Raw genomic sequence first — 27,631 nt, forward strand, 5'->3', positions numbered from 1 at the left:
AAGGAAGTGTTGTTTGAGATTTCAGTGGGAGAGGGGGTGATGACTGTTATGTAATCCTTGAGGGTGGATATGGAAAATTAACCTAGAATGTGATAATTTTTTTGGAATAAAATGTAAGTTAATTTGTGAATTTACTAATCTAACCCTTTTAATCAATGTCAATTGTTCCTTCGACATCTACTAGGTTATTAATGAAACAAAAACTTCGATTCCTAATAAAGACGAAAACAGAAGTATCCTATGAAGAACGAACTCTGATCGAAAAAAACTAAAAGTCTGAATTAACCCATCAAAAAAGAATTGACGTATCTTCAAAAAGAAGAAGTAAGGGGAAAATATACAAATAGCATACGATATCCTAATGACTACCCAACTAACAAGTGTGGAATCTGAGAGAGCTCTTTCTACGGCTAAATTATTTTTTACAAAAATTAGGTCGCAGTCAGGAGACCAAAGCGGAAAGAAATTATGCTTTCCGCATGCCTATTTGTAAAAAATAGTTGATGAAGAAAAAATATTTAACTATGTATGTAAGTTAAGATTCTTTTCACTGTTTTCGTGGTGAAACCGCATACTTAGAAGGTATTATCAATAGTTTGCTAATATGTATATGCAGTTTTTGTTTTATCATTTTATATTTTATAGTCAGAATAGTATTACTTGCATATATTTTTCATAATGCTCGATTAGACTTCAGTAAAATGTTTTTTTTTATACTATTTCTTCTTGTGTTTACAATATCCTAAAAAATACCGGTAAACCAATTTTGATTACAAATCTTACCGAATTACCGGTAATTGTAAAGGTCGATAAATTTACAATCGCTGGTTACACCGAAAAGACTTTTACATTGTGTAATACGAATTTTTATGTTCCCTTGAATTCACCGTACCATCGAGATGGGGGATATAATTTAATAAACGAGAAGAAAAAGAGAATCAAGTAGGAGTCGTTCGCCGTGTGTTCAAAGTTTCTGGAATCGCCCCGTTACCTCCGCAGAAGAGGTTGACTTATGGCATGTAAATTACGCAATGGACCAGTAGGAGGCTGAAAGTATCACGTTTCAGCTTGTCGGCGGGTAATCGTTTTTAGTATGCCGCGATCGCGTCTCGCAGGTTGCTCGTGAAGATGTCGAAATACGGATCGGGATGACGGATGGGCAGAAAAACTTTTTTAAAAACACGAAGAACAGGCGCTCGCCCGTCCGAGCACGGATTATATAATACAAAGTGAAACACGTCGGTTCGACGATCGGTTAAATTAGATTAGATTGAGTTCACCGTAAGCGGATCGACCGCCCTAAAAAAATGTGACGGTCAGAAACCCGGAGGGAACCGGGCCTACCGGGCAGGCGAAGAACTTTGACGGGAGTAATCCCCAAATTGATCTTGTTAAGCAACACGCTCCATCGAAACTGAAACTATTCGGTTCAATGATAAAAAGGAAAAGAAAAATTATAAAAAGAATATAAGAATATAGAGAAAAACTGGTATTAGCCATAGCACGGGAATATGTAAGGATATAAAAAGTTTGGGGAATTAGGCTACCACTTTGTTTCACGAAGTCACAGTGTGAAAACAATGAACTTTCGGAGTAAAACGGAGTGTAGTTTATCGAATCCCAGAATTTTATTTCAGTACTTCATTTTATACTATTTAATTACGCTTGTTTTCGAAAAATTGTTTCTTAAATAATCTGACTTTCGAAATATGCAAACATCAAATTTTTAATGAAACTTGATTGGTAAACGAGTGACCATCTTACAGCTCCGATCTGGCTCCTTCAGACTTTTTCTTCTTTCCTGAGTTGAAAAAAAAAACAATCAAGGGTAATTTGCTGGGAACTACCTAAAGCTGGGAAACAGGCTGGTGTAAACTGGTTCATTTCAAAGGATGCTTCCTTCAGCAGGCAAGATTTGGAGAGGTGGAAATATAGGATACAAAAGTGCATTGACAATGAAGGATCATATATGGAAAAATAAATTTCCTCTGACTCAGAATTGCCTCTTCCATAAAAATTTTCCACGAAATTTTCAATAACCACACGTATTTCATCATCATACGCGATTGCATCAGAGACGATCCCAAAGAACTTTAGCCCACCGCTGTATATCATCGGCTGCGAAAGCGTACAGTGCCAAACGATACATCGAATCGGTTGCATCAAAAACCCCGCGCGTGCTTTCACATTTTTCAAACGACGTCTCTTCTTCCAGCAACACGATGAATCATACTGGACAGTAATTACAGAAGTATGCCGGGAGAATCTGCGAGTTTCTGCGGCTCATCGCAACAAAACGGTGAAGAGAGGGAAATGAAGAAAGAGGACTCGGTTGGACAGTGGAAGAGAAAGATCGAGGGATCGTTAATTTCTTAACCGCGAGCAACGTCGCATATACACACAGATGAAGTATAACGTACCACCGGAATCGAATTAATACGACGACAACGACAACGAAGGAACTTAAAATGCTAATGAACGAGTCGCTCGGGATCGTGGCATCGCTGACTCCTCTCGTCGACACGCTCGTTCCGTACTTTCACACGTTCGAATTTATCGAGATTTAATTCGTCGTACGATCAGGTGGGCCCATACTACCGGTCGTCGGTTTCTGGATCTCCCGATGCTAAACGGTGTCCCGTTACCGGCGATTCCAACCGGGATCCATTGCCGGGTAATAATTTATATGAAATTGATTTAATCATTTGGGAAAAGAGGGAGGCGGTCGAATCGTAGATCAAAGGACAAATAACCACTACACACGGTGGTATATCGAATTTCGTTGGAAAAATTCGCTATACCGGAATTAAATTCATAGTACACGTGTATCTTATGTTTAATGGAACGTATTGGAAGTGTGAGAGATTGAATATTGAAAATTTGATTTTGGACGGTGAGATAGAATGCAGTATTTTTTTGGCGAAGAAAAGTATTTCTAGATATTAACAAGGAAAATTGTTCAATATAAAGATTTAATGAAATTTTAATGAAATTTTCTGGGATTCAAGCATGTTCGACTATATTTATCAAACATTCACTCTAAAGGGGTGAAAACCAAGACTGCCACGATAAAAGGTCGTTACTGTTATGTCATTCCAGAAGTTTAGTAGGTGCATTAAGGAATTGTGAAATTTGACTTGAAATTGATTAATAAAATTATTATTTCTAAGAACAGTGAAAAGACTAATAGTCTAATCTTCGTACAAGTATGAATTCTTAGGATATTCTTTTTCTATCTTTGCCTGACAAGGGAACATACCAAATCTGCACATGTTGATTTTAATGAAACCTATATGAGAGATAGTTCTCCAAAAAATATTTGACACGTATTTTCTTTATCGGCCATTGCTCATGTTATAGAGGTGATCACAGTCCCAAAGTTAAGAGATGAAAATATATTTTTTTAAATATCTCGCAAACTAGAGGGAGTAGAAAAAGTTTTTTGTTTTAAAACTGTGTGTTTTTGAATAGGGAATATAGTCGTATACGAAAATTTAAGAAAACATCATTTATTTAAATAATATATTAGAAATGTTAACTTTTTCTGTAATTTCCTTATGTGTCTAAATTCACAATTCAAAAATACACAAATTTGAAATAAAAAACTTCTTTCCACTCCCTTTAATTTCCGCGATATTCCAAAAAATATATTTTCATCCCTCAACTCTAGGGGTTTTTATCACCCCCTTAGCATGGACGATGACCGATAAAAAAAATACGTATCAAATATTATTTAGAGGACTGTCTCCCAAATAAATTTCAATAAAATCGGCGTTTGGTTTCAGTATGTTCCCTTGTGAAACTTCGTGTTTGGGCCACTGTGTGTCGCGTCGCCGTGCCCAGGGAAAAAGCATTTTGATTGCTTGATTTTTCACAACAGCCGTGATCAACAGGTTTCACAGTGGTCTCAGCACCGGATCAAGGGGCGGTGGGGGGTTAGTGGCGGCTGTAGCCCCGGGACCCACTTTCCAGGGGGCCCCAATCTGAGCCTTCTATTTATGTCACAACATTTTTTTTACTGATCCCTATTTGAAATCATTAGGCAATTATCAAATTGCAATAAATGTAAAAATAAATCGGACGAAAGTTATTTAAATATAACATAGCATTGGTAAAATGAAAGTTACCAATAGAATAGTGTACAGTGTACGCCCCCCTCCCCCTTTTCAACTAGAGATGGCGTACAAAATCACTAACGGTAATTTATCACAGTGATCGCCGAATCACGATCACGGTCGTGATTCAATTTCATTCACGACCGTGATTGCGATTTCTTTATCTTGAGTAAATTTGCTCACTGCGATCGTAAGTCCTTGATCTTTAAACAGAGAAACGTATTCAATAAGATTTTACGATGAATTACATTACTACATAAGAAATTCTAAAAAAATGATTTGCTAGGTATCATGTAGATTATAATTTATAATCATTAATTCATTCACTATTCTTCATTGTTTCCAATTATTCCTTCATTTTATACGATATAACTCGGAATTTTGTTTCGATGTCATTAATATAAAATATAAGGGTTATGTGATCAAATCACTCGTGATTCCCAAGTAGCAGTTCACGCCACCTCTCCTTCAACCAAGGAGACCCCCAAAGGCTTCATAATCCCAGACCCCAAAAAGTCTTAATCCCAACCTGAGTGGCCTGATGGGATTTTTACAAAATTTCTCGTGGCAATCAACAACGTGTTAAAAGAATCTCTGTTCTGATTGCAGGGTGGTCGGAGCGGTGGTGGTCGGCGCAGCCGTCTGCGGTCGTATCCCCGGCCTGGCGAAGAGCCAACGGGAGCAGTGCAGAAAAGCGCCGCACGCGATGCCGGCGGTGGGCGAGGGCGCGGAGCTCGGACTTCGCGAGTGCCGGCATCAGTTCAGGCATCACCGTTGGAACTGTTCCCACGTGGCCAACGATCAGGTCTTCGGCCACGTGGTCGTAGTAGGTAAGGATTGTCCTGTCACCGCGTTTCTGACCCGCTATTTATTACGCTCACGACGCGGTTTAACAGTGCCGTCGAGTGCCCGTACACCCGGCCACGGGGCGAGGGGGGGGGGGGGATTCAGTGTTCTGTAAAAGGCGAGCCGGCGTGTACGCGGTAATGGGATTCAGAGCGGCTCTCCCGGTATTTTGAGCGCGCGCGCGAGTGCCGCTTACAGGGTGATACTAGTAACTGGGACGGATTACAGGTCTGAAGTGAAGTTAGAAAAAAATTATAGAGGAAATTTTTGAATTCTTTAACAAGCTTTATCAAACGACTGCATTATTTTTTTTATAAGTGCATCGGTGCAACATTACGAATTTTTTTGCATAAACTGTATGGGTTCAGGTCATTGAGAAGTTTGAGATATTTCATTTTTTTTTTCGAAAACTTACAAGAAGTACTCAAACGTCTCACCATTCCATTTTAAACATTTTTTTATACGTCCTTTTTAGATTTTTCATTGTATTGTTTAGTTCAGTATTCACATTTAAATAGTTATTTTAGGTTCAATTTTACGTAGGAATGAAGTTTGATCTTCAGTTGTACTTTTCATTAGGAAAACTTGTGAATTAGTTGCACATCGATAGTTAATCTGTATTACTATTATATTTAGCGATACATGAATACATTTCCTTGAATTGACTTCTACACTGGTTCAAATTAATTTCGAGAGTAGTAAAGTCATATGTTTTTTTAACAGTGCACGCAGAATCACTGAAGAAGATACATTCTTAAGAACGTTTAAATAACAAAATATTATGCGATATATCTATACGTACAAGAAAACACTTTTAAATTAGAGGAATTTACTAATGACTACCACGCATATACAAATATGTGAGTACCTTATACTTAATGATCTGAGTGGTTTCATCTGCATAAATTTCTATGGAGGATTGATGAAACGCATCTAAATGGTGTTCAACGATTTCATTTAACAAAGATAAGCAAATGACAGTGATCCTGATAAACCACATTCACACATGTATTAAATTGTTCGATCGAAGTACGCATGTGTGAAGAGGATCCACGTGCTCATACACACGAATTAGAGAGGCGAAGAAGATAAATGGCTGTTGTGTCACACCCGTGTTTCATTGGACAGTCGAACCTCTATCATGCTAATGGTCTTTTCATTAAGGATTTCCAAGCTTTATCGTGGTCCTATTAATTTACATTCTACCGTGGGACCCTTTCTAGCCAGTGGCCGCTTCTCCAGCAGTTAATCACACTAGTATTAGGATCGTGTTGATAAGTTTCTATAAGCTGGAAGCTTCGATATCTAAACTACCATGATTTAATACCTATATGATTTCGAAAATATAATTTCTCAAATTAAATATCTCATTGAATACTTTCGAATATTATAGCCTGATTTATGGGGTTGGGTCATCGCAGGATTTATTCGTCTGGAATGCAGCTTATTCTAAACTTATGGATGGTAATCTTTAACAGGATTTTTGAAATTCAAAATGGCAATCGTTGAAAATAATTGTGAAATTTCAATGCATTTTAGTTTCAAAGACATTATAATTAATTCGAAACCTTCGACCACACTCTCGGGGAAAAAAGTTTGGTCATTGTTACAGAAGGTTTCTGGTTCGAATAAATACCATAAACATGTTTGTGTACTAAATTTGTTTCGCATGGAACTTTGAACGAAGGGGTAATTCAATAATACATCGCGTCAACGGAAATGAGTATGCATCGGTGAAATCAATGTTTCCACCGTGTCGCTTACGTCTTAGGTTTGCTTTGCATCCCGCTGCGCCCCTTATGAAAGGAAGATAAATTACAAAGCCGTACGTCCTGCGGTGTAAACTCGAAATTCTTTATCACAAACGCACGGCAATATGTATGTTTCTCTTCTAAGCGTAATTATAATTTGTTTTCGTCGTTTCCGAAAGTCGATGACTCGACAGACTCGTCTCTCGCCTATTGGGTCGAGTAATTGATTCGCGATTAATCAGCATAAAAAAGAAAGAAATACAACAGAAACCATGAAACGACATAAACACGAAATAAAACATTCTTTTTTCTGAAATAACGAAACAAAATAAACTAAAGTCCCCAACGCCACAAATGTGTTTACTATTATTAGTTCGTATGGTGTCCAAATTTAGTATTCCTTATGTTTTAGATTATTGTACCATAATTCGTCTATGTATCCAATTCAATTTGAAATCCTCGTGTATGGGGTTAATCGGATCACAGCATTTGGGGTGAATTGGATCACTCTTTTTCTTCCTTTGAATATTTTTATGATTATAAATGTGATAATTATTTACATACAGATGCTTCGCAAATACGAGTATGTTCCAAGTACTATCAATTGACCTATTTATCACTAAATTATATTTTTCAAAGTTAATTTAAATATCTTTTTTATGAAAACTTCAGTTTTTCAGAGATTTCAGAACATTCCTCACATTTTCGTTTTTTGTTTACAAAAAACGTTTAAGTTAAAAATTTTCTTTTATTATTAATGTGCAAGTTAAATGTGTACTGATTACGAATTTATGATAAACAATTAGCTTTCTAAGCTTCGACTATAATTTTTTTGCTATCAAACAGAAATTTATCCGATTCGCCTCGGTCTACCCTATAAACACGGACCGTGTCCTTCCTGTAATAGGGGTATCTACTGTACCTCGTCCGAAAGAACCATCGCCCGCGACAGGAAGACACGGAGAAAGAAATCGCCAAACCTTTCTCGCGTGTCCGTGCCCCACGAAATTCGTTAAGACCGTGCGAGTGGGCGGGCATAATGCCAACGTTTCTGCGTGTGCACGTTTCCTTCGCTACTTCTTTTCGCGAGGACATCAGGAGAGAGCACTTACACAAGGTTGCGAGGGTCCGTTCTGCGGGTCGGAGCATAAGTTATACGCGTATTATGCGGCTGCCGGGCAGTCAGCAGCATCACGAAACGGTAACACGAGAAACCGGACCCCAGAACTTCTAACGTATACACATGCATTTACACACACACATATGTATATGTATATACACACGCTTGTGGGTGTAGGAAGCGGCTACCACGTAGCATCGGGGCCGTTTCGTCGATTTCCACCATGATAAAAGTCCATGCTACCGCGGGCCACCGAATCCCCTTAGTCCTCTCTAATCCTCATAAAAATGTCCGCAATTCTTGCGAAAAAACCGCCTACTTCGGGGAACTTAACCGTCCTATGGAATCCCATTACCCTACCCAGTTCTTTCCTAATTTGGAGCTCTAACGTGATTTCGTCGCTCGAGTTGTTTGTCATTTCTCTGTGGTATTGTTTTGTTCTTTTTTTCTGTCGATACGACCAGATAAGGGTGATGGAATCTTGAAGGTATAAAGTTAAACAATACATCTGGGCCGCAGAGCAGGAGTCGATTAAGTCCACTTTTTTTAAGGAATGATATTTTACATGGTTCCTGTAGCAAATTTTTTCACTCTCCGGTGGTGAAAATAATTTCGTTCTAAGTCGTTTTGTTTTTTGTATAATAGTGTAATCTTATTCCGTATCTTGTTCCCAGCCAAAGAGTGTAAAGTCCATCATATAGGGGACTGAATGCAATGTTCATCATTTCTACATATCGAGACGTGTCTTTAGGTCCATTCCATAAGTTGTTTCTCGTTGAATTCTCACCGAACGGTCATAAAGTTACAACGTTTTTGCACCTTTAGTTTACACTAAAGTTTGATAAGTTAGGGAAAGTATCTATTTAGTATTAGGTTTACCAAAGCCATGGAGTAAAATCGTAAAAACGAATCATATTTTACATCGTTATTTCTTTGTATTTATTCTTCTATTTAAAAACTTGGATATGTACTATTATTTAACAAATGATTTATTCTAATAAATCCTAACTACAATTTTTTGTTGACATTCATAATGTTAAAGTTATGAGATTTTATCTTAAGCGTCCCGGTTTAGCACCGGTTCCCCTGTACATAATATATTAATTACATTGTCACAGAATAATCCAGAGATTTTCTCTCTCACCCGAAGTTCAACGAACGATACGCAGTGAATCGTTCACCTTCCCAAGAAACGAGGATCATATTTTCTTCGTACAAAGTGGACTCCGGAATCTCTTAAAGCTACCTCCAATCCACCCCGGTTACAATCGTGCCTTCTCTCTTAATTTCCATGCCAGTCCCTTGGAAGTAACTTAATATTACGCGTACACAGAACGTTACGGCAGGTTACGTAGCGACAAACGGCGAAAGCGATATTTCACGTGGACAAGATAATCCGAGGAGTCCCAGTCAACGGAAGCTGACGTGATCCGCTCGCATAAATATCGCTAAATACGACGTATTTGTCATCTCGGCATTAAAAACCATAAGCAACGCACGCGGCCATAGGGGATAGTGGGGGGGACTCGCCATTGACCGTGTTCCTCGTGGTCGCGTTATAGGAAACAGGTAGGTGCACGCACCGCGATTTCTCATGATTAACACAGGGGATTAAGAGCCTCAACGTGGGAAAAATCGAGAAAGCAGAATTCGAGCCGAACAGCCGGTGATTTACGAGGCGCAAGGAATCACACAGTAACAGCGGCGGATTTTGGTTGGGTCGCGTGTGACTTCGAGAGCTCCACGAATGCATCTACACCGCGAGCCCCATAGTTTACTCGCGCGTCTTTTAGGATTGTAACGATCCTGGGTTTTCGAACGATCACACCGGTTGCGCGATGGAGACCATTTTTATCGGTTCCGTGAATAAACGGATTGACGTGTCTTTATGGGTTTTGTATTTTTGTTAAAAATGGTCAATGCTGGTTTTGATCCTCTTTTGTTAGTACCCAAGAGCCGATATATCGGCTTCGAGGGTTTTGCAAGAAATACCTCTTGAGCCGATATTTCGGTTTTTAATTTCAAATACAATTTTAACACATGTAATGACGCATTATTTTTATAAAATAGCAATAAAAATGTGTGTACTGAACAGGAATATATGGTTTACCGAGTTTCATCTCAGATATTATTGTAAGGATGTATGTGAATAATATGGCGGTGAGATCAAAGCATGCGGGTACCTACATGAACTGTATGTTCTGGGTGCAATAAAGGAATACATGGAGAATGTGTTCACCATTATTTGTACAAAAATGAAGGGTAAAGAAACAAAGGACAATAATATTTTACTTTACCGTAAGCTTTTAAAAACATCTGAAAATTTAGTTTGATCAATATGCCTCTATCTTCAATACTTACAGATAATGAAACATGTAAATTTTCCATGTATATATCTATTCGATAGTTCTCTCAATTCCTCAATCATTTCCTGTTAACACGAACGTCAGATCACTCCACAAAACCCCGAGGAATTCACGCGCGTTCGTTTGTCCCAATTTTATGGAATTATGAATTCCGCTCTTACGGAATCGCGTGAGGCGAGCATTCATTAAACCTGATCGGTTCCCGCGCCTCGTAAAACCATGGAAGCCGACCGTGTCGATAAGATATAAAATCAAGGCGAAAAAAAGCGCGGGTATCCAGAAACGATTTTCAAAAATAACAGAAAAAAAAACGCACAGATACAGAAAGAGTCGGAACGGTGAATCGCGGGGAGGAAGGGGAAAACGTTTAAAGGCTCGCCGATAAACGAGGCGAAACGAAAATAGCCGGCCGCAGGGAGGAAGTCGCGAGTAAAATAAGAAGGCTAGAAATTAATGTGCCAGGACAAAAAAAAGATAAATAACGTACGGGTAACGGCGGAGGGGCGATCGGTTGCTAACTTAATTAGTGAAATTAACGGGGCCGCTCAACATGTCGAAGCTAAGTGCGGCAATATACGCTTCAGATATTTCCCGGCTCTTAAAACGCTCACATTATGTACTCGATATAATCCGTACACCGTCGAGTGCGTGCTCTCGAATTAAACGGGCGATTAACACGTTTCATCGGAAGCCACGATGCGCGCGCGCTTCAACCTATAAACCTGCGCGGCCGTGCATTGAAGTCTCCCGCGGACTCCGGTCTATTCGCGAGATTACGCGGGTAAACTACGAGTAACTGTAACACGAGATATATAGAACGTTTTGAAATTGTGGTTTTAGTTTTATATGGAATACAATTACCATCGCCGTTTCTAATATTGAGTCGATATGAATGTTAAAATAAAAAAAGTTACGTGTCAGAACGGACAACTTTTCTTGTTGTACACTCGCTCTTTAATGCCTTAGTTATTATTAGTTTTCGAACCCATATACCTCAATAGTTTTTTACTCAGTATTCCAACACAGTATCAAGTTTTACACGTTACGATTACAAAAATTAAGGTGTCTGTTATATCGTGACGAAAAAGCAAAATAGCTAAAAAGTAACTATCACATTGCGTGCCTCCTTGATATCATACAAGTTTTGTTTGCAATATTTTTTCGTGTAACAGACAGTTTACAAGTAATTTAGACGTCACCGTTAGCTGAATCACCCTGTACTTCAATATTTTAGTGAACATGTCTGTAGATCTTTCATCCAAAAGTGTATACTTTTCAGAAACTATTAAAATAATGTAATAATGTGCAAATATTCCCTTCCAAGAATCTCTGAAATATTATCAAAAAAAGTGTGCTGAACAAACGAAAATCTAAATCAGGTTCCTTTTATCGCAAAACTAAATAGAATCTCTTACATTAATCTTGTTCGATCTAAAGAAAGAGACATATTAATATCTCGGAATAAATAACCGAACGTTCGGTTTAAAATAATCTGGAATTAAGATAATTACCAAATCTCACGCCTCGATATTCAATAATCGGTATAAAAACGATCTTGATCGAAGGTAGTTTCGATTGCTGCTGCATGTAAATAACCGCGGTTTTTCGTACGTATCGACGAAACGATCGATTCGTGGCGATATACTCGGTCGCAGAGGAGAGTTAGCGTCGCGTAAAATTAATCGAAATCACGGGAGCCCCGCTTGCCCGATTCGCGGTGAATATATTTTCATAAATTAGGATCCTTCACGCGACGGCGCCGCGGCGTTGATTTCGTGGGTCGTCGTGGGCGGATGGCCCCCTAATCGACTATACAAAACCAGATAATTAAGAGATCCATTACGCGGGCCACTCTCTCTCCGTTCACGGAATATTATCTATTATTAATTCAATCGGCCGGGGGCCGTACTCTTAATTACGGATGGGCCAGGACTTTCGTCGGATACCGATGTTAAGAAGATCGACGAGTTCCAGGAATATCTTTCACCGAGACTGTGAGGCCCAGAATCGTTCTTTCCCTCTCCTTCTCTCTCTGTCTGCTCGGTGGGAGGGGTCGCACAAAAAGGCTTCTCCCGTGGAATTCTTTTGGTCAACTCGACTCTAATGATGTGTCGTTATTTTTATATTCCGGCCATATTTCTTTTTCCTCCCGCTCGTTTTGACTACCTGCTTACTTACGCTCGGACAAGCGTATTTGGAAGTCGATTTTCAGAGGATTTATCGGGGCGGATGACTCTTTCAGAGAAGACGGATACTTGTTAGATCGTGGTTAATACGAAGTATTTTTCTTGCGAATGTGTTTCGATAAATATTCGAGGTTTCGAAAAAAAAGAGTATAAAAAGGAGTTTGTTAGCGTACGAAAAAAGTTCTCTAACCGATTCAGATCGAATTTCATTGCTTTTGAAAATTTTCGAAGCTCGTAAGAATAAAAAAACGTTCACTGAATATAAACGCAACGATTAACGCTTTCATTCATAAATTATTCAAGAATTACGAAAAATATTTCTGTTTGCATTTTTGTCTATATGAGATAAATACCAATGTCATTCACTAGAACATTTTTCATTTGTTAACATTTGTCACCTTTTCTTACTTCCATCACAATTATGTATAATAATTGACATTATAAAATTGTTATACGTAATAAAACCCATTTTTCTTGTCTTTGATCAGTGAATTTCCTTGAAATATTGGAAAGAAATTAGAGTTTTATAATTTCATATTGTATTGCTAAGAATACTCAACATTTGAATTCCGGCAAATGAAAAAAACAAAGGACAATGACATCTTACTTTACCGTAAGTTTTTAAAAGTATATGAAAATTTGGGTCATGCCATTTATAAGGGTCCAGAAAAAACTATTATATGTATATGTATTCACAGACATATACATGATACGTATGCTTTATTTCGCTATTTAAAATACGTAGTCTAGTGGCTACAATGGGAACAAAATACTTACGAAATAAATTATAGACAAAATAGTATCGGTTTTACATAAACTACAAAGTGATAAAAACGATAAAGACCATTTCTCCATAAAAAATTTAAGAAAATCAAATGAGTGTTCGTATTAGTGGTATATCGACTGATAACGACGTCGAATATCAAGAAAATACTAAAAACTTGTACTTACAACTTTGTGCACAACAATTTCCGCATACATACTTGCTTACACTATTTAACACTCCCGTAAACCCCACTTCACTTCTTTTGCACTTCACTTGCCCTTTCACTCGATTCGAGGACCAGAAACAGACTGAAGACAACGAACCAAATAGATTTGTCGTCTGTAAGAAGTAGTGGGGTTACTGGAAAATCTGGTCTACACTGACAGTACCTAATTTATTATACCTGATGGCTAAACCTACAATAATGAATTTTTCGAGAAATTTCGCGGTAAATTATATTCGTATAACACAATTTAGTAATACCCAAAATAAAATTTCACAATATACATAGTATACAACAACGACTGACATTGCATCAAGTAAAGAACACATAGAGAGGATATCATGATTCTGATACTGCCATTTTAATACGTACACTGTCACCAAAGTAAAAGGGACACAGCTCTCTAAAGCTGCGTCTACACTACGTAACACACCTGGTCCGTATGAAGAGAAAGTGATGTATCGTAAAAATGATATATTTTAAGCCATGTTTTTTAATTTATAGTAGTATCAACGTTGTCCATCGAGCTTTAATACCCCCTAAACAATATTTATTTCAAACTTTCAGCAATATCGTAGTGTCTTATAACATTTACTGCGCATTCGATAAGTGTTCTAATACTTATGACCGGGAGTGTATATAGCGAAGTTATAAAACTTTTTAGAAAGACAGAAAGAAAAATGTTATATAACATTTTTCGTGTTATATAGCAAGCTATACATGGTGCACAGTATTGATGGTACTACATCAGAAAATAAGTCGAAAATATGAAATAAATTTTTTTCGTGTATTCGCCATGGTAGTAAATAAAAATGTAATATAATGAACAAACGCACTAGCCAAATCCTATTCAATTGCACAAAAATGAAACCGCGAAGAAAACATTTTATTTTATATTTTCGACTTATTTTCTCATATAGAATCACTCCCTCTACGGTTGTACCATCAATACTGGGACACCATGTATGTTATCCATCAAGTACGCCATTATTAGTAATGAGATGCGAAATGTTATACAAACACGTTACAGACTTTCCAAAAAGTGTAATCTTATAACAAATTATAAAAACACATTGCATAGCAAAGTCGTACAACAATTTGTTATGCAACACTGTTTTACTACATACACAGTGTAAACGCAGCATAACACGTGATCGCCCATTGGTAACGGCTGTTAAGACCAAGAAAACACCTCGAAACTCTCCATTGAACACGGGTGAATTCTCTCTTAAATTCAAACCTACCCGAAAACGGTCCTTTAATCGCCACGCAATAAGGTCATCGACGATAACTCTCGAAACAACCGAATTCGCGACGAGATACGTTAAAGGGAGTCGTTATCTAGACGATAAGGATCAGGACGCAGACGTCGATGCACTTGTCCCGTCGCACCACGGAGGCGGGTGAACTCGTTAAAATCGCGGAATATCTCGTTCAAGCTTATCCAACGGATAATAATCGGGATTATCGACCCATAAATCCCTGTACATACGGTCAGTTGGCGGTGCTAATTTTATTCCGCGCGTGACAAAGTAATCCGTACCCGTACAGCGGAATGGCGGAAAGATAAAAAAAGGCGGGAAGAACGAGAAATGGATGAGGAAGAAAAAAGGGAATGGGGAGAAAAGAAAAAAAGAGGCGCTTTCTTGTTCGGACAACGAACGTGTCCTCTCCCCGTGGATAACGCCAACGAAGAAGTCGCGAAGTTAATGCGACGCCTTATCAATTTCTGCCGAACCCAATGGAAAGCATTCTTCCACCGCCCCAGGACCCTTTCGATGCCCAAACGATGTCTCGTGCTCTCTGCTTCGATATTCTTTTTATTCTAATCCCTAGTGCTTGAACATTCTTGCAGACCAGTTTTCTGCAATCCATCTCGAAATTCTACTGTGATTTCCTTTTCGTTTGAATTGAGCAGCACTTGGGAAATGAATGTTTTATTGTCAACTAATTCGAATGAGCAATCTTACTACAATTAAGTCTGAAATCCAAGAGCGAATCTGATTGTCTTTAAACACTTTTATGATGTTTATGGTCTACGTAAACATTTTGAAACTACACTAGATTAGAATAAAGTTGTAATTTATTACAAACTATTGGTACCTATATCTGGACCCCAAAGCCAGAGTGTATTAAGTCACACTTTTTAAACTTTAGAGGAGATCAAATCAAAGGGGCGATACCCTTGTAACTTCGGAACCGTTCGGTAACAATTGAGCGCGAAACAATCGCTACCTTCAAACTATTGAATGGATTTAAGGCAAGTTTCTATATGTAGAAATGGTGAACTTTGCATTAATTCCCCTATAGGATGAACTGTACAATCCTTTAAAAATATGAACTTAATATCATTTTTAGACTATTATGTACCTATATTAAGAATTACGCAACCTAGATCGAAATAATTTTTACTACCGGAAAGAGAGAAATATTTGATGCAGGAAACATGTAAAATGTCATTTTTTTAAATAATGAACTTAATACACTGTGGCTTCTGGGGTCCAGATATAGATTCTTTTTACAGGTAGAGTACCTATAATTGTTAACCCTCGGAAAGTGGACGTTTTCGGTTGCCCTACAAACAACGGTAACTGGCTCCGTTCAGATCCCAGGGTACATAGTTTTATAAAACTTAAAAAAAAATACGAGGACCATTGCAAAAGGTTTGAGAAACAATTGATGCATTAGTACAGCGAATGCAGGGTCATTTTGACCAGTCTGTAACTATTGCCGTATTCTTTGTATAATGTAACATATGATTTTGAAAATGTACCTAAAATTTCATGCACAAAAGCTTAGGTTTCTTCTTGAAACCTACGTACAAGAGAAATTTTACTAGAGGTCGAAATGACCCTGAATTCGTCTGAAGTGTCCATCCCAGACCATTCGTCTACCGAGGGTTAACCATAATATATAATACCTACTCGTAATTATTACTCTAAATACAGTAATGCCTCTAATTTTTTTTTTTACCAAAAACTGAGCTTCTGCTTAGCTTCTGTTTACTCTGTTTTGATTGGACCCACAGGACGTCTCCCCCAATGGTGGGAATAACGTCGTTGCTCGTGTCGCATAAATCAAGAACTCACTGTAAGTACAAATAATACATGGGATTTAAATAACTAATACAAACAGTGAATTAGAATAACAGAGAGTCCACCGTACGGTTAACTTTCGAAAGACATTTGCCAGCGAGAGTACCGAAGTCCCACAGTCTGGAATAAAGTCTCGTTATCCGTCTCAAATAACTGGACTGGCCCACACTCGGCGACGTTTCGAGCCTGGAACACCTACCTAAATACGTAATGCACCTCTTACCCGTGTCCACGACGCGTTATCCTCGTCTCTCATTAGCGCGTGTACTCCGAGGCCCCCGATATTGTGTGTTGAAACCGGGCGAAATAGCGCGATCGAGCGGTTTAACACGGTGATTCGGGCTTGATTTACCACGGTGGCCGAGCAACGACACACGGCCACGATCCGGTTACGATTGGCATCGAATGGGGGATCGAACGGATCGAGAATGAGGGGAACGAAAACGATGGGCGCATGTTTGAAGTGCATCGGATGATATTTGAATGGATTGTATAAGTGAATCGTGAGGAAACCACCGAGTGGATTGCCGGCGTAAATCGAGCTTTGGGTGCCGTCAGATTGAGAGACGGAGACGTTAACTGCGACGACTTCATGACGATCGACGTGAGTTCGTGATAGGTTTCTATGCCCACCGAATCGGGAGAATGTCGTGTCGTTCTGTGTCTCGACCATAGAACGAAATTTATGAGTGCCTTTTGAGCGACGTTCAACGTTCTGTTATCTTACTTTTGTCTTGGTTCAGATTATTCTGTGTAACAATGGAAAACAGTCACTTACTTCCGTCTGTCTAACTGTCTAGATTAATTTTAAACTTTTTATTAGTAACTTTTATATTACTTCAAATAGATTTTAGATTTATTTTTTCATACAGAATATTAGTTAATATAATACAATATTTTTCTCCTCTGAATTTTATGCATTTATAGCCCATAGGGCTCTGTGAAATACAATAAACGATAAATATTTCCTTAAATGCAACGAATTTTTTATTTTATTCTTCACCTAATAAGATACCTAAGGGAGGAAAGAAATTGTTACTTTCGTTCTTGTCTTTATGAATTACTTTGGAAAATATCATTTTGCGTAAAAATCCACAGTATAATGATAATATTTATACAACACACTATACAATAAAAATTAGTTAAATTATAAATTTGAATATTTTCAAATTGTTCTAGTGTTAAGTGTACAAATGGATAATTTGCGGTTTTTTTTTCGGAAAAATTCAGTAACTCAATTTCCAAGTATCTCCGGAACATTCCGAACGGTTGCGTGTATTATTTTCACAAACGTGAAATAACCAGCGTTTTAAATGTTTTAATAATACGGTAATAATGCGCGTCCCATCGAAACGTAATGTCAGATAACCAAAGCGGAAATTTCGTCTAATCTCCGATGATCGCTCCGAAGGACGAATTAAAAACTCATCTATATCCGGCGGTTAATGGACAAGCGAGGGCTTATCAGAAGAAGCAGCGCGCGCGTTCCACGTTAACATCTGATCGCTGAACGATCGAAGGAATCCTGACAGCACGAGCGTTCGCTGCACGCCGACCGGGATGATGATGATGTTGATTATGAAAATTTCCCCAGTTCCAGTAATCAACCGAATCGCTTCTTCGAGGATTAAATTACACAAGCCGATACGTGAAACCGGTACAGGCGGAAAAAAAGGGGCGAAACGTATGTGTAGAGTTTCCAGCCGATAGATATTCCCGGTCCGCGGTGGAAACCTTGCGGCAGGTCGATCATCGTTCCAGGCGAAGGAAAAAAGAAAAACGAAAAATAAATCGAACACGACTACACAATTCCCTCGGTTGTTATCAGCCGGACAGTTTTGACTCGCTTATATTCACCTTGGGTGACAACTCGCCCTCGTATCGATCAGATATCGGACTCTTACACGCGTGGGATATTCGCGTGTCCGACGAGCGACTCGACCGGTTCGAGGAAACCTCCGACAACAGACAGAATATCGGGAATAACGCATAATGAGAGAAGCCCCGGCCGCGAATCTCATCTCTTTCTCTCTGAACTTTTTTTTTTTCTTCACCCTCTGTCGCTCGTTTAACGAGATACCTTGCGAATGGAATTCCCTGTGCCACGTGGACGCAACGAATTTATGTGATTCGCGATCATTAGTCCGACAGAGTATCTGAATTTCGTTTCACAGCTTGAGATCTTCTTGGGGATACTTGTTTCTCCTGTTGGCCCGTCGAGCGTCTCGCGTGAACGAGGTTTCTGTGATTCTGATGTTCGGCCTGTAGCAGCTTGGTGACTAAACTTCTGACGCAAGTTTCTGGGATAATGAGCCTTTCCTTGAATAGAATTTCGAGAGAATGCATAATTCTGGTAAACAAGTAGGACCTGTTGTTTCTCTTCTTATGCATTAACGGATGTATGCAATGTTTTCTGTAATTCTGATGTTCAATTGACTGCGGATTTTTTATGCATTTATAGCTAATCGAGCTTTGTGTGATACAATGGAGAAAAAACTTTCGTCAGGTGCAATGTATTTTCTACTTTATTCTGAATACATTAAGATATTCATAGAAGAAAGAAATTCCTATCTTTGCTGTTGTATTAAAAAATTACTTTAAAAAATGTAATTTTGCATGAAAATCCGCAGTCTAGTGATCAACGTCTGACACAGGTTTGTGTGAGGTTTCGTTAACGCTTTAACTGCCACGTCACCAAAATATGGATAACATGATAAAGAGGCTGGATTACTTGAATAAAGTTACAAAATTTTTAGTAAAACTAATATAGTTGTATAATTTAAAACAAGACCAATAGTCTGTATTAACTATGTAAAAGCATATACTTTTGGCGATTAGTGACTTACAACTAGTAAAAAACGAAATAAAGTGTGTCTGGCTACGTACAGCTTTTTTCACTGTGGAAGTCAACGTGTTAGAGTTTCGAAAGAAATGTTGCTTTTCCAGTTATCTTTTAACCATAACATGGCGAACTTTTGTGCAAAGCATGTGAACAAGGCTAATGTTTTGAAAATTGTGCACTAAAATACAAAAAAAAGTTAAACGTAGCTTATGTAATTATTAGAACATACAGTTAAAATTGTAATATCGTCAATTTATGCAAGTGGTTCTAATAATTTAATCACCCACTGTAATTAATATTATACATTATTAAAATTCTTGTACTTCTGCATTTTCCAAGTTAAGGGATGGTATAAATGCATAAACATCCACAGTCTATTTACGACTATGTTATCTACAGAGGAAATACGTATATCGAATAACAGTTAACCCGTTGCCTTGCGATTTTCTTGACCACTTTGATCTCCAGAATTACTTGATTTCTTTTTTTAGAACTCTATACTTATTGCAAATATACGTTTACTCGAAAAATTAAATATTAATAGAAACAAAATAGTATTTCTCTTCGACTTAAAGAAAACGTATAATTATTCATGTTGGTTAACTCCAGTACGAAATCGTCAACACGAGCCTGATTCGAGCTCCTTGAAAATAAAGAGGTAAAAATTAAGAAGCTGAAGAAATATAGATAACGTAACGTCTTCTACAAATAATTATCACATAAGCGTGGACAAACCAATCGGGGAGTCGTTGTAAATTAAACAGTCCCATATTTCAGCCGGAGCAATCTAAATGCGCCCTTAACGTAGATTACAATCCACGGTTCGCTCAATCTTCCTCAACCAGGAGACCCTAATTATCAGATCAACCATTAACCAGCCTAATTAATCCGAATTTCTCGACGAGAAAAAAGAAGAAGATCGTGGTTCTAAAATTCGGGTAAAAGCATCGGGGGATATTTATGAACGAGAGGTACGGTTATCTGCTCCGTTCTAAATTCATCCCCGTGGTTATCGAAACAGAGACCGAATCGTAATTTACCTTCGAATGAACATCGGTCCCCGGAGAAGGGAGGGTTCCAAGCAGCGCACAGTGGTCCAAAGTTAAAATTTAAGTAAAAACTGATTAAGGAGGCATTAAAATTATTATAAGAATAGAGATTCAAATAACCCTAATACTCCGCATATTATAAGTAGTATTCTAAAGCACAAAATATATATTCATACATAATTAACAAAAACAAATACCATGTCCAAGGTACATACGTGGTATTGTACCATAGACAAATTATCGTTTCTTTTGAAACATTTATAACTCCACTAAAATATATTGGAATCATTCTACAAAAATTAAGTTATCTGTCTTATTAATCAGTAAAATATATACCATCTATAAAGTGCGTAAATTATTTAGGATTTAAAAAACCAAAAATGTACCCAAGGTACAACAAATTCCCCTATTAAATAAGTGTATGATCTGCTAAATTTTGATTCCGGGCCACTATACGGCTGATAACCAGGCAATTTTCCTGTGCTGACTATAAATTCTTAGACGCGCGACTCGCCACGGCGATGCACGTGAGTACGCGTCGCCAATCGTCCGGTCTAGTTACATCCGCGACGCAAAGTGATACACGAACGATTTACCAGGTGAATACACGGTGCCGACGTTCTCTGCCGGTCCCAGTGATCCACCGTGGACCAACCTATCGAACAAATTAGCGGCGAGATAAAGTCGACAGAGACGGATCGTCCTGCGCGGGCTCACGATACAATTATCCCTGGTCCCGCTGCTGCGCTGCCTGAACTTCTACGGGCCGAGAGTGGCGATCTCGGACGCGCAGCCAAGAAACCGCATTCCTTGCCACCGTGGAGGCTTCGTCGTGGAATTGTGAATTATAAGATCGAAAACGTCTCGTACCCTTTACAGGTTTCTCGCGCCGGATGTGCGAGCTTGTGATTGAGGCCGTTTTAATAGGTATAATGTTTGTTTTAACCCTCCGTGAACGGTGCCGGAGTCACCGGGGACTTCTACCGAAAGGTAAAATACCGGTATTATACCGGTACTTTCGGGTGCACCTTCGCCCTATACATTCTGTGTAAAAAGTACCCGGAATTTATCATTTGAAAGATGTTCGTAAAAGGTATCGCCACAAATTTTTTTCTGTAAGTTGGTAGCACTGTACCGAGTACCACGTGAGAATTTGAGCGCGATCTGTCACTCAGTGTGTTGACAGCAGCTGTTTTTGTTAACCAAACTTTTGAGTGTTCTGCGATTTTTACAGTGGACAACTTAGTTGAACAAAGAGTTTGCCTTAAATTTTGTCTTTCAAACGAAATTTCGTGTGCCGAATCACTGAAAATGTTGCAGAAGACCTACGGTGAATCGTGCATGTCAAAAACACAGGCATATGAATGGTATAAAGCATTCAAAGAGAGCTGCGAAGTGGTAGTTGATTTACCTCGTTCTGGTCGACCTGCGACGTGTACGAACGACGAAAACATCGACAAAATCAAGAAGCTGGTGCTCGAAAATCGTCGTATGAGTCTTAGAGAGTTGGCTGAAGAGGTAAACATATCTTTTAAGTCCGTTCATAACATTATGACTGATATTTTGGGCATGAAACGGGTCGCCGCACGACTGGTACCGAAAGAGCCCAATTTTCTCCAAAAACAGCATCGTTGTGCAAGAGTTTTTTGGCTAAAAACTCAAGGAATGTTATCGACCAAGCACCGTACTCGACTGATATGGCACCGTGTGACTTTTTCCTGTTTCCGAAGCTAAAATTACCACTTCGAGGAAGGCGTTTTGAGTCAATTGAGGCCATAAAAGAAAATTCGCTGCAGGAGCTGAAGGTCATACCTCAATCAGCCTACGAACAATGTACGAAGGATTGGGTCAAGCGCTGGCATAGTTGTATTGCACTCGATGGGGCCTACTTTGAAGGCGACAAAATAAATTTTAATGAATAAATCAATTTTTTGTATTTTATTTAATAATTCCGGGTACTTTTTACACAGAATGTATAACCCTATATGTATAAGCGGTACCCTTACAGAAACCGAAAAAATACCAGTATTTATTGTGGTTTTCGATAATATATCGGTTTCGATATTTTTCTCAGGTCCATTCGATCAGTATTGTGCATTCAGTTTGTTACCTTTCATTTGTTGTTCGAAGCTTTTCGTCTAGATACCGAAGTCGCCTATCTCTAAAAAATATTAGAACTCGAATCAGGAAACCACCGATGACAGAGTGGTAGACGTTCCCCAAACTTCGAATCTTATCATCCAACAACATTACCCTAACTCCACAGAAGCTTCTGACCCGAATTTTTCCACGTCGATTATCGCAAACTGTTGAGAGGCATAAGAGCCCTATTCTCGGCGGATCTCTAATGCTCACCGACGATGGCTGCTAGAGGAGACAAATTTCCATTTACAAGTCGTCGGATCTGCATCACGGGACACGGTCTGGTGGATGGGCCAACCTGCTGCCGCGGGAGGTTCGCTAGCGCGTGCAGCCACAGTAGATACGATCGATATGGCGGGGCAGTAGTTTAGCGTAGAAAACTGCCAACGGGGACTCCGAGATCCGTGGATTGAGTTATGGGCTGGGGAGGCCCGACCGGCCGTAGTACCCAAGGGGCCTCTCGTGCCCCTTCGCGTTAGAGGGCCCCTTTAAGCGGTATAAATAAACTAGTTAATAAATTAATATATCACTGGCGTATCTTTTTCCCCCGTGGCAGCCAAGTGCCCCTGCGAAAATCGCTAACAAGACCGAGGCCATTAATAATGAAGCCGAGGCGAGGCGATGAATTCGCGCCGCTTGTTCCTGCCCTCCTTATTAAGATGTAACCACTCATCGACCATGCCGATAAGTGTGATTCAGGAAAGTGCCACGCTCGGTTCGAGCGTACACTCGGGAAGGACAGTTTTATTTTTTTTTCACTGTACCGTTGCAGAACCGGGCATTGATTTATGCCGGTGATCGAGTTATCAAACGATTCGTTCTTGAACTTTGTTCGTGGGTTTGGAACACCTAATCCACCAAGAAGATATTAGGTATAATAATCCTTTTTACGTATAATCGAATGACCCCCTTGGAGGATATGTCCACTGTTTTTTGACGGTTCTGGTGTTAACCCCTTATTGCCTTGTATTATTTATTATGTCACATAATTAATTGATTAATTATGCCACATGGAATCTTCAGGCTGGTAGTGTGAGTTAGAAACACTAAATAAATTACTGATATCAAATGGAATTGACACGAACAGAAAGGGTTAATGGCACAATTTTGGATGTCTTCGTTCGGTGGAGTGTTTAAAATTTCTGATACATATTCCTGGATAGGTACTCCTTTCGTTCGATGATTTTGACCCCTTCATTAGATAGCTGAAATTAGGCTATAGGATGTATTCCGATGGAAAGGTTTCGAAGAAACAACTGCAATATTATTCGTGTTAAGAGATTTTAAGGTCCAGGCAAAAAGTATTATAAGAGGTTAGGAAGATTAACCCTTGCGTAGGCAACCGGGTACCCAGGTACGCAGGTACCCATACTTAAATTTCCTTTCACAGTTTTTTATGTTCTTATTTAAAACAGCACTTGGTATATTAAAGGAAGAGAAAACTAAATATACATAGAAAAGTAAAATTATCTATGTTTATCTAATCTGTCAGAATAGGGGTATTCCGATTGTTTAATAGCTGTAAATATTTTGGTTGCTCACACAAGGGTTAAAATTTATTTGACGTGGCTCTTAACACCACGGTGCATGACTTATTGGATACTGTGTTAACTACTAATATCTACTTGTGCAGTGTTTCTGAACAGCATGTACCTAAGAATTCCATTTTCATTATATTTGACACATACCACGTATGTATTTAATATTGGGTACCAAGCTATATCTGTAATAAAACGAGACATTATAATGCTCATGATTTGATTTCTAACGTATCATTGGCATACACAAGGAATGAGAATTAAGAATTCAAATCGGTATACAAAGGTTAATGGAGCTTACATCTAGCTTCCAGTACCTTTCCACGAATGTTACAGCTACAGAAATGAGTATAATAATCCCCATCAAGAATGTTCATCCAATCCTTCGTATTTTAGTAGAAGAAGGCTAAAAAACCCCGTAGAAAATCCAGTGTGGTCGTTAGAAAAGGTCGATCCACTCCGTCGAACAGTTTCCAGGACGACCTATGCAACTATGCGAATTGCTAGATGGTAAGATATCCCGTGGATCGCTGGACAAGACTGTAAATGATCGTTCTGGCATATAGTAATCTCGGAATCGGTGCTGTCGATGTTGAAGGCCACGGTAAGAGTATTATACCTGAACTGCTTCAGGATCCGACGTATGGAGGAAAGAACTGTAGAGGTCACGGAGGATAAAGAAATTACGGGCGAACCTATCCTCAGATGCATATCGTTTGATGGAAGAAAAGGTCGCGTGCTGGCTGCAGGCGGCTCTGACTCTTTTGCATTTCCAACGTACATAGGTACCTGTCCCTTGTACGTAAATATTTCGAGTTGCATTGGCGTTACGGAATCTTAATTCGTACTCCAAAAGACAACATTCTGAACTCTCTGTATTTCATTTACCTCACTGTTACTTAACAACCTATGAAAACTGAAATGTCTTCTGGGAAAAGCCCCATTCTGTCATATATTGTACACCAAATCGTTATAGTCATCATCATTATACACGGTTATTAGAGTTTTTCATAACCGCATTCTGTTACCTATAGTACACCAAATCGTTTCAGTCATCATCATTATACATGCAGTTCTCACTGTTGAGACTTTCGGGTGTAAGCCGTGTCAAGCCTCAACAGTGAAAACTGTATCATGCCGGGCCGTGAAAGCCTCAAATCTCTGACCATTATAACATGGTTATTAGTTTTTACACCGCTCAAAACAGTAAAGGATCATGTATTACTGTCGCGTTGCTCATCGATACGACGTATAATCTCCAACAAAAATATAACTAGGTGTTAATTATTGCTAGTATTGTACAGAAAAGAAATCGATTTAGCAAACCTTTAGCATTTGTTTTGTTTCTTCTGCTTGGTGGATGCAAGAGGACCACTCACATTAGGCGACCCCTAATTCTTTCGAGCAGTATATTTTCACAATTTTGTGGTAACAGTATAGACATGTCACTTAATAGCTTCGAACCATCTATTACAGAACAATACAAGGGACAAATATAAATCCCTATGAAAATATACTATTATTATTTAGAAGAATTATACTACTATCATCAACAGCTCAACGTGAACATTATAAGAACCATTTAATTACCAATCCATTTACTTTATACATCTAACTATCCCACAGTAACGACCATCGTCTTGTAAGTATTAACGGCGTGTTTACTTTTGTTGGAAACCCTTTTGCTGGCCGCCACAATGACAGAAAACTGCATGTGACACGTTAACGCTCCACGGTGCCTATTGGGCACGGTCACATGTTATCCTGTAACCACCGTCGCCTGTGTTAAACGCATCCCAGAAGTCGTAAATCATAGGGGCAACATAACGAACGCTGTAAACGAGTCTCGGTCGTAGATCATGGGATCTAGCGCTAGGCGACCCCCCGTAGACGCGACACCATGGCTACAAGGGATCCTACGGTGACGCGGTTAATCGTATTACGCTCACTATACAGCCCCTCTCGAACTATATTATTTAATACCGCTCGAACGATGCACCTGCCACGGCTATCAGGTACGGTTTGGAACTTTGTTCGGCCTATCCCAAACGTATCTGTGACCAATTATGCGATTTATTACGCGGAGACTCGATAGTGACGAATGGAACCGTATTAGTTATTGTTATTAAATACTATGCTAATGCGCTGTGAATTAACGATGAATGTAGATGAAATGAGATGTATTTTCTGGAAATGTAAATTACTCAACTTGTCAAACATACTATGTAGACTTCTTATTTCTACGCCTAATACACGTGTACAAGACATAAAAATTGAACAATCAGTTTCTGAAACGTTGAAAATTCTTTTTCAAACACTTTCTGTAGATTAAATCTCTACATTATTAAACAATATAAAGAAGCACTTATTTGTGCAGATAATAACTATGAGCAACCCGATGGTAAAAACATTTAAAAGACATTAGCCTGTTAATAACATAATTTTGCGACCATGAAAACTCGCATAAGCCCGAATAAAGATGAATGAAAACGGTGCAAAATGTACAACTCATTTCGGTATACACGTAAATATAATACAACGCAAAGCTAACTGTTAACAAATAATATTTACTCATCAAATTTCGAAATCTTTGCATAAAGAAAAAGAAAAAGTCGACCAATTTCCAGAAGATACAGTGGAATATACATTCATCATCTCTGGTTAACAGTTTCAAATTGTTCCAAACCTGCTCTTAAGAATTCCCAAATAAAAACAATTCCGTCGCTCTACACTACGTTCTCCATCGAATGGTATCCGACGAATAAAAGGTAGCCGGTACGGCGGACCGGTGTTTGTTACGGGGCCGGATCAGTTAAGAGAAAAATCAATTCAACCTCCCAGATCGTTAAGGGACGGGGAGGCCCCGCAGAAAAGGATACGGGGGACTGTAAGAGAGAGCCCGAAGAGTGGATTCGAATGCAAATTCAACGAGTCCAGCCACGGATCGAACAAATGCTAAGTGGAGGCGTGTGTCTTAATTATAGTAATTGGTTAATTGTCCACGGTATCTGATCGAGTTCAACCTGTCCAGGTGAACGTACGTGTCCTGGGTTCCGTTTATGTTTATCAGATATTCTGGGACGACCAGATTTCGCGTTACGAAAGATCCCTTCCCCCTCCCCCCCAGCGAGCCATCGAATCGCGAAACGAGACCGCCGCCCCGCGCCGTGGCCGCAATTCGTTAAACTCGAATGAACTTGTTGATTGTGAATTCGTTACGGGGCTCTGGTGGTCCTCATTAGGAGCGTATAAAATTATTTATGGCTCGCGCGACTGCTCGCGAACGGGATTTTTTTTCGTTGGCCCGCGAGGATTCGTGATCTTTGATCGGCGTTAATTGCGCTTGGTCCCGTACCATCGTGTTCGTTCTTTTAATATGAAATGTAATTTAATCTTTAGGATTATGCCAGATGGGGAACAGACGGTGTTGTAATCACATGCGGACTGATTATTAAATTCTTATCTTAAAATTCTGTTACACCGTTACACGGATAAGAAACGATGTCCATGCAGGGTTTTTCATTTATTTTGATTAGCTATACACATGCGGCTGAGGATAAATTGTTTATAAACGTAAGAGTATTACGCTGTC

General features: G+C 39.0%; 1 protein-coding gene across 1 annotated transcript in view; it reads left to right on the top strand.

The window, feature by feature from the left end:
- The window catches only part of LOC107189280 (protein Wnt-7b-like), a 114,100-nt gene that overhangs the window by 58,211 nt on the left and 28,258 nt on the right, over positions 1 to 27,631 (top strand). Inside the window, exon 2 of the mRNA XM_015577775.1 lies at positions 4,725 to 4,945. Within this exon, the coding sequence (XP_015433261.1) occupies positions 4,725 to 4,945 (221 nt within the window). The remainder of the gene's footprint in view (positions 1 to 4,724; positions 4,946 to 27,631) is intronic.

The sequence above is a fragment of the Dufourea novaeangliae genome, unplaced genomic scaffold, assembly GCF_001272555.1.
Source record: "Dufourea novaeangliae isolate 0120121106 unplaced genomic scaffold, ASM127255v1 scaffold149, whole genome shotgun sequence".
In the NCBI taxonomy this organism is placed as follows: Eukaryota; Metazoa; Arthropoda; class Insecta; order Hymenoptera; family Halictidae; genus Dufourea; species Dufourea novaeangliae.